This window comes from Carya illinoinensis, chromosome 14 (assembly GCF_018687715.1).
Source record: "Carya illinoinensis cultivar Pawnee chromosome 14, C.illinoinensisPawnee_v1, whole genome shotgun sequence".
Taxonomy (NCBI): domain Eukaryota; kingdom Viridiplantae; phylum Streptophyta; class Magnoliopsida; order Fagales; family Juglandaceae; genus Carya; species Carya illinoinensis.
The window spans coordinates 32265893-32283195 of NC_056765.1; the positions used below are offsets into that span (position 1 = coordinate 32265893).

Here is a 17303-nt window from a genome sequence, read left to right on the forward strand (position 1 = left end):
CAGGTCCCAGGAATAGGATTATAATTATATATAAACGCCCACACAAATCATAGAAAGTACGTAGAAAAGGCCACGAAATAATTGCACCCAAAAAAATCAGATTCCTGAAAACGAATTCTTCAAAGAGAGTGGGGAAGCTGCATGTGGCGTCTCCATCATTTCTCTGAGATTGCCACGGAGCTCAATTGTTATATCGTTCAATCGCTGCTGCTGAGATGTTTTGTTTTAGGAATCACTTTTCCCTTTTCTCTTCTGTTGCAACTTCTTCTCGCCAAAGTTTTGAAATTCGTTTAGAAGACCATTCTGGTTGAGGCACTGGAATGGAATATTTCGATACCGGTACGTTTCGGTATACTGTTTCGAAATTAATTATATATTATATATGAATATTTATATGTATATATAAACTAACAATTAATAAAATAAATACATATATATGTAAGTGTGTATCATATATATGTGTATATATATAGAAGAATTAAAAATTTATAAAATGAATATCTATTAAAAAAATCACAAACTTGAGTTGAGACACAAAAATAAAAGAAAAAATTAAAGAATAGACAGATTATTAAAAGTAATAATACTTTTAGTGCATGGGAAGGGATATTTGAATGCTAAAAGTACAATTTTATCCATTATTTTTCAACTTATTTAGAAGCGAACTATTTTTTTAATTTGAATTTTAATTTCAGACCGGAATTACTATTCCGGCCGGAATACCGGAATTCGGCCGGAATTGATCGGAAAGGCCGGAATTTGACCGGAACAGTCGGAATTTGACCCGAAACGGAATAGATACCTACCCCATTCCGGTCACTGTTCCGGCATGAAAAATTCCAGCCATTCCGACCAGAACAGAATGGTTTTTAAAACTTTGCTTCTAGCACTAAATCTTTTCCTGGTACAGCTAAAGAAAAGGCAATGTATGTTGCGTGTCAAAACTGCCCAAAATCATATGATATTTAAGTGGTTCAAACAATTTGCCTCTTAGAGTCAAAAATGAATATATTTGTATCAAATTACAAACACTCAAAAACTTCTCACGTCCGTTCTATGTTTTTGCACACACTCACTTCACTCGTGAGGGTTCTCTTTTTATAGAAGAAGCTTTGCTAAATATTTTACTAAATATCAATTATTATTGATGACAAATAATGAGCTGCAGCAACTATGCTTAATCTGCAACAGATAGGTTGGTGCAAGTGCTTGGATGGTGTAGAGCATTAAACCGGACGGTGCAGAGCAGCCAAGTTTGATCTTCTGCATTCACACTTAGTGGCTTTTTCAACAGTGTACAGAGCAATCTTAAATTCATGTGATTCATACAACCTAAGATCCAATCAATGGAATTCATTGTTATGCATGCATAAAGAAAGCGTGACACAGCTGCTTAAACCAATTAGAAGGTGATGAAGTACTAAGGGAGGAAAATATGAAATGATCTATGCTTCAAGTACACTATCTATTCTGAATTTGCAAAAGAATGTGAAAAAGTATAGTAATGAGAACCAAGTACGTACTTCTTAAAAGGCCAAAAGACAAATCTTTATTCATACCCAAATCCTTCTTCTATAAAAGAAGTTTCCAGCCACTTCTATGAAAACATATGCTAATAACTCTAAACAGTTATCTAACTTATATGGCTTATCAAACATATGCCAATAACTCTCAATACTTATTAATTTATTGTCTTGTTAACATAGTTGTAATCATCACCATTTATTAAAACAAGCTAGTTTTATATGGCAGATTTGTACTCAGCATTATCTCTGGTTTCAATTGAGCTATGTAAAAAGCTTTCTGATCCAGAAGCGTTTGCATTCACTCTGCCGCAGTTCAATCTAACTTCTCCTTCCGACCCCGTTAACACACTGATATTCCCCATTTTAAGCATCGACTCCACGAAGCTGGCAAAGAAAGCACTCTGGTCACTACTAAAGTTGTTGACAATATCAATGGTGTCCGCTCCTGTCGTTGAGAACAGCTCTTGATCGGTCTGCAGTAATCCGTTCAAAAGTTGAAGATTGGAGAAGTAATTGTTGTCAAAAGTATCGGGTGTTGTGAGGTCGAGGTTTGCCAAGCCAGTCTCATTTCCATTCTGGGGGCATATTCCTTGGAGAGTTTCCAAGTAGGTTGAGTTCAGGGTGACATCAGGACTACCTGTGTTGTTGAAATCGTACAATCGGCCACTGAAAGTCGGACACCGTGCGCGTCCAAACGTGTGAGCGCCTGAAAATTACGCATGTCAACTTTGTCATCCAATACATATTTGCGAATATCAATCATGAAAAATTACTTGAAATGTGACATATTTTTGGACGCTAGTGATGATTATAGAAATGCTACCTGAGAGGGAAACCAGATCGGTGGTGTTCAGCCCCACAGCTAAGAAGACCATTTTAAGAGTGTCAAGGGTATCGACGGCGCTTGGAAGGGAAATATCAGCAGCAGTACGGTTGGCTGTTGTGCCGTCCCTTCTTCCCAGTAAAACTGCCCACGAGGGACCATTTGCCTGTGAGCACCAATTGGTTTGCTTCATATGTAAAACAGACATGCTGTAAACTGGTTTTGGACTGACAGTACTAGACTTTCCCTTGTGTTTTATGTGGCATGATTAATGTTTTGGGGGCAATAAAAATGTTTCATAGATCAAAACGTGTTTAATCTCAACCATTATTTTCAACTAAATGGTCCATATTTTGCCATCTATGAAGAACAGAAAAGAACATTTTCTGAGATAGAAGAAGCTGAAAATTTTGTATAGAAAAGGTATTTAAGGTTTAATAAGATATTATATACTAGATCTTGATCTGGATGCCTTCATTTAAGTAGCATAGCAAACTGTTAATTTATTTTCTCTTCAGTTTAGTTTCCTTCTATTTTAAGTTGTGTATAGCAGAGTGACAAAAATTTAAAGAGGTCAAGGGCGTGTTGATGTTGTCGTTGTACCAATGAAACAGATTCTTCAGCTGCAATGGCAAGAATATCAGCGCAGGAAACTGTGCTGGGACAAGCGCTTTCCAACGCAGTCTTTATATCATCTACAACGCCAAAGCCCCTGACGGAGTTGTTATTTCTGGCAGCTTCTTTTTCGCTTTCTATGGTGTCACTGTTGTTCAGTAAAATTGATCCATCACAACCCTGCAAGAAAGTTAAATTAAAACACGTTTCAACACAATTTATAAAAAGAAAAAAAAAAACAAAACAAAAACAAAAACTTGAAACCCATTAATAAGCAAGCGGTGCTTGATTTTAAAAGTAAGGAGGTCGATGCATGGAGAGAAGTAGTACTTACATTGACAAAGCAGTCATGGAAATGAAGCCTAATAAGGCTGGCACCAATTCTGGGATCGCTCAGCAACGCATTCTCGATGACACCACGTGTGATGTTCGTCACGTTTGGACATGTTGAGTCATAAAATGTTGAGGAAAGCTGCGCATGGGATACTGATATTCCTCCCAGCAAGAATGCAACGCAGAATAGAGCTATCGCAATGCAGTGGGAAGAAGACATGATCTCCCTGTGCAATGTTCTCTCTCTTTCTGGAAAAATAAAGAACTAGTTTTCAATGTTTAACGGGCCAAGTTGGGAGCCTTTATTTATAAAGTGACAATTTGACAAACACGTTATTTTATGAAGCACGCTAGCTAGTTTGAAGGTTCATGGAATCGGCAATAGTCGTAAAGTTGATTTGAAATGTTAAGGTGTACGTACACTGGTCGGCGTGCATTGGGTTGAAAGATTATATAATTCGATGGCTGGAACAAGGTAATTTACTTTTCTTGGATTCTAACCAATTAATATTTCTGCCTTCTAGTTCTAAATAATATAAATACGTGCTAGCTAGCTAGCTAGCTTATATATATCTATAGAAAGTTGCATGACTTGAAGTGTAGCTAGGTAGGTAGGTAGGTAGGTTTGGAGTACTTTGTCATGGTTGTGGGAAAATTATAATAATAATCCAAACATATATAATTAATTTACTCGAGGACGTGAAGGTCTTTTCGTTTTCTCTCTCCAGAGCCTCTTATCTCAACTACCGTCGGCGTCCTTTCCTTGTCTCCGTCCAGAGGGGCTGAGCTTCACGCCTCGCCGCGCCACCAAGCTTCTTCTGCCAACGTCACGTGTGACTCTATTAGGCTGGGTGGCCTCCGATCTCTACATCATTCACATCTCATTTTTCATAAAAAAAAAATTTATAATTTAATTAAAAAGTATATTTTTAATTTTTTTTTTAAATTTTACTCATTTTTTAAAAATTTCATACATTTCATTTTCTATCATTTTTTTATTATATTAAAGTCATATTTCTCTATTATTTCTTTATTACTTTTTTCTCTCACTTCCATTTATAAACTTACTACTCAATATTTATTATTATGCTTTGAACTATTACTCTAGTGAATATTTTAAACAAAAATTTAAATTATTTTTTTGTTGATATGATAATATTTTTTAAATTAATTTTTTATATTTTGGTAATTAATTAAATTATTTTTAAAATTATTATTTAAAACTATGATTGAAAAAATATTTATTTTATATATTAGAATAAAATATTGATAAATCTTTTCCCTAAAATAAAATGGGAATCCGGATGTGAGAAATATTTTTGATCAAAACCCTATAATAAATCTTAAATTATAGGAAATTTGGTACTTTGAAACATCGGATGTGAATGCTCTCAAATCCAACTATAGACAATGATGATATTTTTTCAATGTATTGATGCTTCTTCTAATTACTACGTGCTTAAGTTTTTATTTTCTCTAACCGATGATTAAGATGAATTGGACATGAAAGACTCTTATAGCCAATTCATACAAACAAACTACAGCACATTCATCTCAATATAACTTTTAGTCGTAGTTTAAAATTCTATTTATCAAATTATTTAAAAATTATTTCAAGCAACTACTTTTTTTTTTTTTTAATAGAAATATGATTCATTGTATTCATTCAGTAGTCGAAGTTACAACTCTGACTTATAAATCAGGAGAATCGGACTATAAATCAACTAACGTAACTGTTTAAGAGCTTCCCCGCATACAAAGTGACGGACATTATCTTAAAACTTCTAAAACTCTCAAAAGATAGAGTAAACGCTCTGTATGACTAGAGACTTGATGCCTCCTCCAACTTCCAAAGAGGTAGAATGCGGAGACAATTACTATGAACAAACAGTTCAATAGCATATACTTATACTAAAACTAAATAACTATACAACCCACAAAACCAAAAAACTAACAAAAACAACCCAATCACGAGCACGGCATGAGCTTCTGGGGCACACCCTCTATAGACAATCAACATCACGAGTACCCAACTTGCATACAAACCACAATAACCTTCACAGTAACCTTCGACCGTATTATCGACCGCCCAAGCGACTTCTTCTTAAGAAGAAGTGGATGAGAACTAAATTTTAACTCTAGATATTCCTTTTTCTTTTTACTATTGTTACATTTTATTCGTTTTAGAATTATTGTCGTGGATTTTCACCTTATTAAATCATATATTACGTAACTTTTAATTTTATCTACGAAATTACTTGTTTGAAAAAAAAAAAAATCTATATATAATTAATTTATGTTCCGGGTCCAAGCTGCTAGCTACTCTTTTCAACAATCTAGAAATATCCTGTCCATTTCTTGTTGGGGCACGTACCTCTCTTTCTCATGCATTATTTACTATCTTTCCCCGTCCATTTCACATGTGGTACAGTGTCATAGCGATGTGGTAACGTTTTATGGTGCTGTAGTAGGGACCCTCATTAGGTTAGGTAAGATTGCATTGAATTTTTGCAATATTCTCCAATTAAGTCAATAAACTATTTGGTTTCTCTACTTATTTGTCGTCATTAAACAAAGGATAATCCTTTCAAAAGAAACCAAAGGAAAACGATTAAAAATTAAAGCAGAAAATGACATCTCCATTATTGACATAAAGGTTGAAGGCACCCTCAAACATACATGAAAGAAGTTTCTCCTCAGTGGATGGCATATGTGTATTCGTCCGTCTAAATGCTAGGTTTTTTTCTTAATTTTATGTTGAGGTACAAACTAGGTGTTTACTATTTAAGAGTGTGTTCAGTCGTTACAAATTAATATTTAGTACGTTTAGATGTTAAGAATATCTATAAATAATAAAACTGTAATTTATGAATAATAATAAATAATAATAAATTGATTTAGGCCTAATTTGATTAGTCAGATATTTCAAGCTGCATGGTAGTAGTTTTTACTGTCCAAACCTAATATTTTATTTTTAAAGTTTTGAAAGTATTTATTTAAATTAATAGTAAATATATATTATAAAATAAAATAAAAATTATCTTATTTTATCTTATTATTTAAATATATATTTTTTTATTAATAATTTTATCTGATTTTAATTTAAAAATTTTATTATTATTAAAAATATCTTATTTCATTTTATCTGATATGATTTATTCTTATCTATCTTTATCTTATATTAGCTAAAGTGAATAGAGAAGCGACGCTTTATTAATATGTAGCAAAAATGTTGTTTCCAAATTTAGCCCAACTGACAGGCCGACAAAACCATCAATTCTATTTTCAGGTCAGAAGTGAACTTCGATCGACATGTATGCATGCATTTGCTGGGTTTGATGGGTTGTCAGTCAGACTTACCGGTCTTTGTTGCTCGTTTTCCAAAACTAGATCTGACAGGAATAAATGGCCTGCCTCACTTCAAGTTTGACTGCCATTGTAAGATAGATTGAAAGGACCAATGGATTTTCCAATATGGCCAAATTCACAATTGAAATAAAAAGACCCCTTACAAATTAGATGGCAAACCAATGCGGATTATTGCAATAGTCTTTAACGTTGTGTGTTGTACGCTTTTAAATTAAGCTTTCAGTAGTCTGGATTTTTACTCTCGGGCCTACAAATACACAGAAAAGATAAAGAAGAAGTGGCCTTTGTGATGGCCACGGAGCTTTAAAGTCAATAATGCTTTAAAAAAATATACAAGAGATTTGACAGGACAAAGAGAGTTTATAGAACCAAGAATATCAAAAGTGTAATTCCCTTTTCACTACCTAGAGTTCTCTTTTATATCTGATAATGAAGATTGGGCAGCCATACCCTAGGGTTAAGGAGGGGATGTTTTCTTGAAGTTTCTTCCGCCATGCCTATTTAATGCGGTGTGGCCCTCCATCTAACTTATTTAATGCAACGTGATTCTTTGGAGGGCGTATTTAATGCTGCGTGATCCTCCATTTCATCTTAGGGTTCAATCTCATTGATATGGCGTATTCCCCTTCTCTTTTCACCAGGGCACATTTCTCTCGCTTCCGAGATAGTGGATTGCCCTCCACTCCGAGGCTCGGAACCCGTTCATTCGGATCGATAGCCCTTCAATCGGCTCGACAGATGGCTTAGCCAGTACAAGCCCTTAGGCCGGAAAAAATCCCGTAACATCTTGTTTCGTAGTTCGAACAACTCAATGGAGGCCCAACTCGTTCACCTGCAACTATGAAGAAATGAGAGTGTCGGGGTAGTGAAAAACATCTCCGATGTCAAACTCAATATGTAATTCTCTAGTGAGAATTATGGAGAAAAATAAGTGTAAGAGTTTGAAGAAGACCCCCCCCCCAACTAAGGAAGGGGGTATATATACCTGGTTGGGATCCCCTGCCAGAGGGATCGTCGATGTGTCGCTCCATACTCTGGTTAGGTCTCCCTGTCAGCCCCTGATGTGCAACAATATTGCAGGGCATAGTCGTGGTGACCACTGGCACCCCAGGAGGCACGTTGTGGTGTGCTTGCCTCCGAGTTTCATTGCATGTGGCGTGGCTCCCTTTCAGTGGCGTGCCCATCTCCGTATCTCATTTAATGTGACATGACTTCAGTCAGGCACACCCACTCCTGAGACGTGCCCAGCCGCTAGGGTTCAAGGTCAAGGGCTATCCTCGTCCTTGCACGCAAAGAGTTGTTAGCCAGTAGAGGAATTAGGCAATTCCCTCCTCAACCGTTGATGTCACGTGTTGCCCAGCCGCTCCTTCCCTTGGGCTTCTTGGGTCGGCCTAGTTTGGCCCATTCTCAGGCCGTGCTTCACATGCGCCCAATGTGCGTCTCCCTATCTACGCAGATTCGCACCAATTGGGTTTCCCATAACCATACGCTGGCGTCATCAATGTCTGGGGCAACTCAGTTTCTACTGCCTTTCTAACTCCCCAGCAGCTTGATTTGATGGGGGGTCCACGTCTCGCAATGTGCATTGGCTCGTGCCCCTTACGCGCCCAATGTGTTTCCCCCTTGTCTGCGCACGGTGCGAGCTAGTTGGGTTCCACAAGGCCACTATGCACGTTTCTCGGGACGTGGCGCACCCCTTGGGTTCCCGGCTCATGATTGCAGGAGTTCTACCGTCACATCCATCCCCTTTATAAAATCTGTCCCCCTCCTCTCTCATTTTCGCCATTGTTGCCCTTTTCACTCTTTGATCCTCCTATGTTGTTGCCATCTCTGCTTCTTGCTTCCTGTGCCGTTCTCATCCTCTAAACCTTCTTCTTTACTTTCACTGTTATCCTTACTATTTTCATGGCCTCGAAAAGTTCCTCTAGTCTCAAACCTCTGTATTTCACCGGGAAGAGTTGGGAGTCGCCCCCGACGACCTCCGAGTGTTCAGGGCGAAGCACAACATCCCTACTTCGGATGTTTTGGAGGTCCCAGGATGCTAAGAGCACGCCGTGGACCCTGGTGGAATGGCGTCCTGCTTGGCACTCTACCCCCTCATGTTCGCGAATGGGCTTTGCCTCTAGTTCTACTACCCCATTCGAGATGTCCTCAACTTTTTGTGGTTGACCCCTGTGTAGCTCCATCAGAACACTTGGCGGCTCCTGGTGTCGAGTTGCATTATCTACCGAAGGGTGCTCACTCCTGTCCTGAGGAGTATACCTGATGGCTCAGGAGTTCCTGTCAATATACATTGTGCTACACCTCGATGAGATTTTGTGTAGTTTCCAGGGGCACACTGTTGGGAGGTGCATTGCCAACCTGGAGTCATGACACTTGAGCATCAAGGAATGGTCTCGAAAGTTATTCTTCGTCTTGGGCTCATGATGGGAGTGCCTCGAAGGAGAATAGGTCCACCAAGAGTATCATATTCTGGCCATTTGGTCATACATCCCTCTCTCCAAAAGCCTGTTTGTTATGTTGTTCAGGAAGGAGGAGACTAGGTTAGCGATAGTGCTATCCTGGGTATCGGCCCATCTTCACAATATGAAGATTGACACAATGCTGCCTGGCGTCAACATCAGGAGCTACTTGACCACGCCTGACCGCTTGTACATGCTTGGTCAGGACTTCTTGAGTGACCCTTCATCGGCTCGAGGCAAGAAGCGTCACTCTAACCCTTACTCGGCTAGCAGTAAGGGGAAGAGGCAGAATGTGGGCTACGATGTAGCTAGCAGCATTCCCCGAAGTGAGGCCAAGGGATCTTAAAGTGATGGGGGTGCCTCCCGAAGCGAGGCTGGAGGGACCAGATCCCCTTCTTCTCCTCAGGGTCGAGGAGCTAGGCAGGGAGGTCTGAGCGCTAGAGGTTCGAGCGTGAGGAGATCCCAACTCCCCCACCTGGGGGACTTCTTCATTCCCTAGAGCACAACGCCCGACATTCGCCCCGTCATTTGCCCGACTGGAGATCCTAGTTCCCCCCTCCTGGGGAACCACTTCATTCTTGGGGGCGCAACGCCCAACTTTCGCCTCGTCGTCCACTCAACTGGAGCTCGTCGTTAAGGAGAAAGAAGATGATGACAATCTCTAGGCTGCCTTCCTTAATGCCTTCATCAAGCCTGCCCCTTGGGGGGGCCCCGGTCGTGGAGTCATTCTTCTCCTTCGAGGAGACACTATAGGAAGTTGTTTTCCCTGTTCCTCCGCACTCCCCTCCTGTTCCCAAGACCGCTGGTCTGAAAGAAGCTGGTAGGTGTGTAACTGACCTGGTTTGGTTTGGTTTTGTAGAATTTCTGGAACCGAACTGGTTACATCGATTTTGTATTTTCAAAAACTAATTCTGCATCGATTACTATCATAAACTAGTACTTTCGGTTTTACCGATTCCGGTCCTGGCCGATTTTCCGGTTTAAACTTGCACCCCTAGAAGTTGCTCCCTCAATTTCTCCAAGTATCGAGGCAGATGCTCCCTCCTCCTCTACAGCCTCGAGGCCCAAGGATAAGAAAGAGGCCCATAACAACTGAAGAACCCTCCTCAGGTCCCATTGTATCCGAGGAGCTCGAGTAGGTTCCCGAGCAAGAGGAGGCTAATGCGCCAGAAGCTCCCGACATGGGTCCTTCCTTGGAGTCCGTCCAGGACGTCCCGAGGCCTTCATGGCAGTTGGGGAGTGCTGGTGCTTCCTCCTGTGCAGGGGCGGGAGCGAACCAAACCGCTAGTCCGGTCTTTGAGAAGGCTTGGGCAAAGGAGATCGAGCTAGAGGATGTTATTTCGTCTTGAGAGACGGTGGTCTCCAGAAAGGGATAGGTACGTGGTATCCACCCAACCCTTTGCTTCATCTCCTAGTAGTTTAAAAGGCACTGGATATGGAACCTTAAAGGGTAAAAACTTAAAAGAAAAGGCTGCTCGATCAAACTGGAAAAGTATTCGTTTACCATCTTTAATTGATGCTGCTGCCTGAATGGAACCAAAAGATAATTCATGATATAAGAGAGATGAATTTTGAATATAATTATTGCTAATTTGCAGGTGAATGCAATTGAGATTTAAGGCCATATCAATGATATAATATGCTTTGAATTGAGAGTATCGAAAAGTTTGGTAACTGCATATTTATTTTCATGTCTCTATTTTTGCTGAAGAGGCTTAGGTAGCAATATTAACCCTTGCCAGATGTAATTTACCCAAAAATTTAAATATGAAAGCTAAGAAATTGATCGATCGAAAGAAACGAGATAGTTAAGATGCATGTTTCTCGATGGAATTCATCTAGAAAATGGTGGAACAACTATTAGTAGAGATAACAGGCCAGTTGCAAACTCGATCGATCGATATTGCGCGGAAAATAGTTTAGTTTGTAAACAAAAATTAATACATGTAATCAAGTTAACACACCTCGAGCCATCATATATACAATAAATAGAATCTTTAAAAGACTAGTCCAAATCATGCTACTAGCTAGGTACGTACATTGATGTTTAGAAATTTTGATGTTAATGCACATAAATATTGGTCTTTTCTCCATACGTTTTTTATGCATGTTTAGTTATAAGAAAACCTAACAGCCATGTGTTTTGTGTTACACGTGTACAACCATGTAAACATGTACAATATGAACTTATATGGGCAGATAGTAACGTTAAATATGGTTTTAGGATGTGCAATCCTCGCGTATTATTATTGAAAAAAAAAAGTTGAGCCCATTATTAAAAAAGTAATTTTTTCGTGTAGGTCCCAGATTTTATCCTTTTTTTTTTTTTCAAATGAAATGTGCCGGACTTACATACACTAGGCTAAGACTATAAATATCAATATTTATCCATGGTAGAAGGAATGAGATTTGAATTTGGACAGCATTAATATTGTACTTGAACCATATAATTTGCAAATGTGCAAAAAGATATGGTATTATTAGTATTGGTGGAACAATTAGATCCAAGAGAGCTTATAACTTAATTCACTGTTAGAGTAATGTTACGTACAGTCGTAAAGTATATAAGTACCATGTAATCGTTTTAAAAAAGAGTGAGATTTATTATTAAAAAATTAATTTATTTTTATATATGTATTGTATTTATTTAATTTTTTCAAAATAATTATATGACACTTACATATTTACTACTGCAACTATTATATATATATATATACTTATATATAAAGATATGAAAACTTGGGATTGATCTGTACAGAATGCATTGATGAAGCAACATGTTTGTCGAAGTCAAAAGTACCGACCGACTATATATAATTAATTTGCCACCAATATCAATATTTGAGATTGCAAGCTAGCTAATAGTATTCCCACTACCGATCTGTCAATTTAAGTACAAACGTCGGCAATGTTAAAACTACTAATTCGGCTTATTCTAAGTACCATCAACCAGCTCAGTGCAGTACTATTTTTGAATTGAGCGAAGCACGGGCTGGCTGCAGCCGCCATACATCACCATGCACCACTGGTTAGCAATAATACAGTAAACAACAAAAACTTTATTAATGATATATTACCAAATTCCTATTGCTCTCGTGATCATACATTGTCCTATTCATATTGTTTGATTATGACCACCTTTATGTGTTGTTCCTTAGAGTTACTGTATATAGTTACTATGTATTCTATATATTATATAGTTATACTATAGTATAGTTTTTTTTTTTTTTTGATAATCAATATAGCTATCAATCTTATTGAACTGAAATATGACATTCAGCCAATATAATCAGTATTTATTAATTCAACATCTAAGTTAATTGTTGTTTGTGCTAAACGATGTGAAACACCATTCAACTCTCTCGTGACATGTTGAACCTTCCATTGTGTATGGCACATGAGCCTGCTGACATCCGAGATAAGACACTGCAATTTTCCAACAGGAGCATCACCACTCTTAACAGCACTAACAACTTGACTAGAATCACCTTCAAAGATAATGGAATCGATACCCAGCTCCTGACAAAATAAGACTGCTTCTGCCAACATTGGATCAGTACAATATGTCATTGGTTGCATCAGACTTGCTAAAACAGAACCAGTTGTATCTCTGATCATCACACCTACACCAATCTTATGAAACTCAATTCTGATAGGAAGTTCCCAATTCACTTTCACCCAAGGTGATGGAGGTGATTCCTAGTGAGTAGCAGGCAAAGGCCTCTGAGAACCATACCCTGCAGACTTGGAATTAGCATTTTAGTAATCTTTAACAGTTTGAACTACAATCCTATATAGCACATTGGGATACTGAAAAGGGCCATCATGAATCAGTGTGTTCCTTCTAAACTAGATGAGTCGAGCTAAGGTGGCAAAAAGCACAAGATCCTTAGATGATAATCTGTCAAGCAGCTGCTAAAAAACATAGAAGGAAGAATGAGTGTGAATGCTTGCCCTATGAATAGACTTAGAACACAGAAGCCATACATCTTTGGCTAATGGACAAGTCCATAAAAGACGGACAAGTGTTTCCTCCTCAAGCATACAGATGGGACAAGAAGAGTCAGAAATAACATTCCTCTTACATAAGTTGACTCGAGGAGGCAAAGAATCTGTACCGGCACTCCAAACAAACTATAGTTACTATAGTTACTATTATAAGTTATGATAATTATACTTCATTATAAGTTATATAATAAGGTAACACTAAGTATAGTATAAAGTTACTATTAGAAGTATAGTATATTCTACAAATTATAGACTCTATATAGTATGTAATATTTATATACCTTGAATCAATATAGCATAATATATATTATACTATATAGTAATATGTAATAATATAATGCATAAACGTTTGAATGGTACAATAGAGCGTTCGACCACGAATTCAAATGGGCAAGAGGTTGAACAAAACAATACACCATTCGAATGAGATTGCACTATAAGAGCACCCAGCACTGTGAACGACTCATTTCTGTTCAAAACCAAAAAACATTCAAATGATAGTCGTATCTCTACCGTTTCACCACCATTTCACCGTCATCGTCGACCAACAATACCACTATTCAAGAGATACCTTTTTTATTTCGTATTTTTCTACTTTTGTTGTTATTTTTCTGCTTTTGTTGTTATTTGTCATTATTGTTTAGAATTTATATAAAACTCATTTTAAGTTTAGATTTAGTACTCTAGGGCTACAAACCTCAAGGCCGAAATACTTCTATGAACATTTATGCCTTGTGTATGTGTTATTTTGTTAAAGAAACAGATTCCTTTCGTTTCAATGGCCATTTAGTCGATTCAGCCATTGTTGAAATCGATCCAATTATCGTTAGAACGATTAGAACCCAAAATTCATTCTTGGGAACGGTGTTTATACCATTCGACTGCCTATATCCAAAGCCAGTCAAAATGTATTGTTAGCATTCGAAGGTGTTCGAATGAGTTTGAACAATTAAACAATAGATTTAAATTGTCTCATTAATTATATAATTTTATAATTGTTTTGTATATTATATTTTGTAGTTAATCACTCTAATTTTATTATTTAAATTTTAGGTTGAAATGTCTGATAGGGGAAGGTCAAAGCGTGCTAGACCAGGGGAATAAGGTTCTTCTAGTAGTACGGTTGATATATTATTAGGCCGTAAAGTTTTATTAGAGAGTCAGGTGAAGATCGATGATTTTCAGGATCTTCTTTTCAAGGGCCGCTCTTTGACATCATTGTTCGTGGAGCGCAATTGGTCACTGATTCTGGACCACAGGGACGAGGTGTTCCTGTTCTTGGCAAATATTGATTTTGTCACCGAATTTTATAGAGGGCTTGATGCATCCAGTCTGGATGTTGATGGTAGATATTTTATCCACATACAAGGTATTTCATTCCCATTCTCGGCAGACATACTTGCCGATTTTATCGGCATTGCATGTTTGGGAACTGCATATTCGAACATGGTGCCTAGGGAGTCTATAGCTAATGAAAAGACAGTTGAGGATGAAGGCACTGATGCTAATGGACTGGATGGCCTCTCGGATGCTGAGGTGAGGTAGTTGGTTGTTGGTCCAGATGCTCCTCCTTATGATGGGATGAAGAGCATCAAACAGGTTCATTTATTAGATTTTTTCAAGATTATAAACTCAATCATCGCCCACAACATTGACCATCAACAGCACAAGACGGAGGTTGGCATGGATAGGGCGAGATTTATGATACGTGTCGCTCATATGATTCCTATCAACCTAGTGGGTTATATATTCACTAGGATGCAATCAGAGGTTTCATACGTTACGTCAATAGATATTTTGCTGTTCAGCCTCTTGATCACATGATTCCTATTATTGCTTGGAGTCTTACATGATGTTGTTGAGCATATCCGAGAGCCGATTCGACCAATCAACTCCTCCACCCTGTCACAAAGCATGAGGCACTCGAGATTTCATCTTCGTGCTCATACTACAGAGCCAGTCGATACTCAGACCAGAGATGCACACCCGACTTATCATGGGGTATCGGTCGGTGAGACGTCCACTTAGCCCGAGACATCACGCACTGTTACTCCTGATCAGATTGCTGATATAGTGCATACGGAGATCCACACTACCTTTTTTGGCTTACGTACAAAGATCACTGGTGCCATTTCTGAGTTAGCTGTGAATGTTGATCACGTGTCTCGGACTTAGGAGATGATATCTACTCGATTGACATAGATAGAAGCAAAAATAGAGGCAATTGAGGATGTCCTCAAAGAGTTAGGGACAAAGTATTTTATATCTTTTATGCGTATTTTGTTTAATTTTTGGTATGGACAATATTTGATCTTTTGTATGTTTAATTAATTTTGCATTATATCTTTTTTTATAAATTAATTGTTGGTTACTATTATTATTTCTTTAATTGATTAGATGTTTTATTAAATTAGTTAATCGTTCGAACACAATATTACCATTCAAATGGGACCGTTGAAACCCTATACACCGTTCGAAAATTTGTGATCTACATGTTTAAACGGTGTATAGAGCCGGTTGAACAGTAAATCAGTTTCCCATGCTTAACCCGCCAATTTTTTCCCTCCTTGAACAATTATTTTATTAGGGACGAAATTAATCATCCTTAAGTATACCGTGTTCGAACAGTCTGCATGTCTTAGTCTTTTTTTGGAATGAAATAAAAATTTGGTCTCTAGATCTTATTTTTTGAGACGATTTTCATTTCGTTCTAAAGAAAAATAGTCCCAATAGCTCAAATTTGTTGTAGTGCTTGTTGCAAGGTCTCAACTAACCACCGATCGACTTTTACAAGACAATATGTCCAAATCCTCTTAGCGTTGTGCGGAAACAAATGATAAATGCTATCAAGACTGAAATGCGAATGGCTGCCTCTTTGCTTCGGCTTCACTTCCACGATTGCATTGTAAACGTACGTGAGTTTGGGCATTACTACGTACTCTTTATATATCATGTACGTATATATCATGCATCGTCGTGTCCTTATCATTAAACAATAATAATTTTTGTTCGTAGGGTTGTGATGCGTCGATATTAAGGAAACAGAGGATCTTCCCATTGATAGCCAACCCTGCCAGCGAGCTGCCTCCCATGCAACGTGATTTTAGGAACTTAACTCATGCAGTAATAGACGCTGTAGTTATGTTTCGTATCCCTGTAATTCTGTCCATGATTCTAGGCTAGTTTACAATATACTCAGTCCTTGTAAATTGTCTATATATTTGTAATGCGTTGCCATATCATAGACGAGAGTTTTCCCAATATATCTATTCTGTTTTATGGTATCAGAGTGTCATCGTGACCTCTGTCAGTTTTCCTTCAATGGCCTCACCTTCATCCTCGTCTGTCAACCCAGTAAATATCCAGAGCCTTGTCACAGTAAAACTCACCAAAGATAACTATTTGCTATGGAAAACCCAAGTCGTCCCTTACTTGCGTGGCCAACGTCTTTTCGGTTTTGTAGATGGATCGAATCCACCTCCCCCCATCACCATTCCCAATCCTGATGGTGCTTCTACGTCTGATGTCGTACCAGACATTCCAAACCCAAAATTTTCCACTTGGTTTCTTCAAGACCAAGTAGTGCTAAGCACTCTGGTGTCTTCCCTGTCTGAAGGCATCCTAGCTCAAATGGTCGGACTTACAACTTCCCGAGAAGTATGGTTAGCGTTAGAGAAGATGTTCTCTACCTTTTCCACTGTTCGGGCCATACAAACCCGTCAGTTCTTGGCTACGACCAAGAAAGCCAACATGACCATTTCTGAATATTTTCAGAAAATGAAGTCATTCTCGGACGTGTTATCTGCCATTGGCCAGCCTCTTCTGGACCAAGAATTTACAGCTTATCTCCTTGGTGGTCTCGACTCCACCTATGATGCTATTGTAACATCTATCTCTACTCGCATTGAGCAAATGCCTACTGAGGAGATGTTCAGTCATCTTCTCAACTTTGAGTTGAGACTTGAGCAACATCAATCCGCCCTTGAAACAACTGTAGGATCTGTTAATGTTGCAACACGACATGAGACTCGTGATCGTGGTGGAAGACCACCCCAACGCTCCTATGGCCAAAACCAGCACTATCGTAGTCGTGGCCGCAGCAACCGTGGACGAGGAAGTCACGCTCACTCAGCTCACTCCTCTAGTCCCTCTCCTTCCACTCCTCGA

The 17303-nt window shown here is 38.4% G+C and overlaps 1 protein-coding gene and 1 long non-coding RNA gene across 2 annotated transcripts; one reads left to right on the forward strand and one right to left on the reverse strand.

Annotated features, from left to right (window-relative positions):
* The first annotated feature begins 17 nt into the window (after positions 1-17).
* Positions 18-2560, forward strand: LOC122293207. The gene is made up of 2 exons (XR_006237201.1): positions 18-339; positions 1192-2560. It is a non-coding gene; the product is annotated as an uncharacterized LOC122293207 (long non-coding RNA).
* On the reverse strand, positions 1521-3596 carry LOC122293204 (peroxidase A2-like). Its single transcript, XM_043101709.1, has 4 exons — positions 3299-3596; positions 2953-3144; positions 2350-2515; positions 1521-2232 (listed from the first exon to the last, which is right to left on the reverse strand). The coding sequence occupies exons 1-4, from the start codon at positions 3515-3517 to the stop codon at positions 1742-1744; spliced, it is 1068 nt and encodes a 355-aa protein (XP_042957643.1). The 5' UTR covers positions 3518-3596; the 3' UTR covers positions 1521-1741.
* Positions 3597-17303: the final 13707 nt, after the last annotated feature.

Excerpts from the sequence above, each read along its gene's own strand:
- LOC122293204 (XM_043101709.1), bottom strand. The coding sequence starts at position 3,517 with ATGTCTTCTTCCCACTGCATTGCGATAGCTCTATTCTGCGTTGCATTC. Across the intron at positions 3,145-3,298 it reads TCCATGACTGCTTTGTCAAT|GGTTGTGATGGATCAATTTT; the intron begins GTAAGTACTACT and ends ACTTTCTTGCAG. Across the intron at positions 2,516-2,952 it reads CTGAAGAATCTGTTTCATTG|GCAAATGGTCCCTCGTGGGC; the intron begins GTACAACGACAA and ends TGGTGCTCACAG.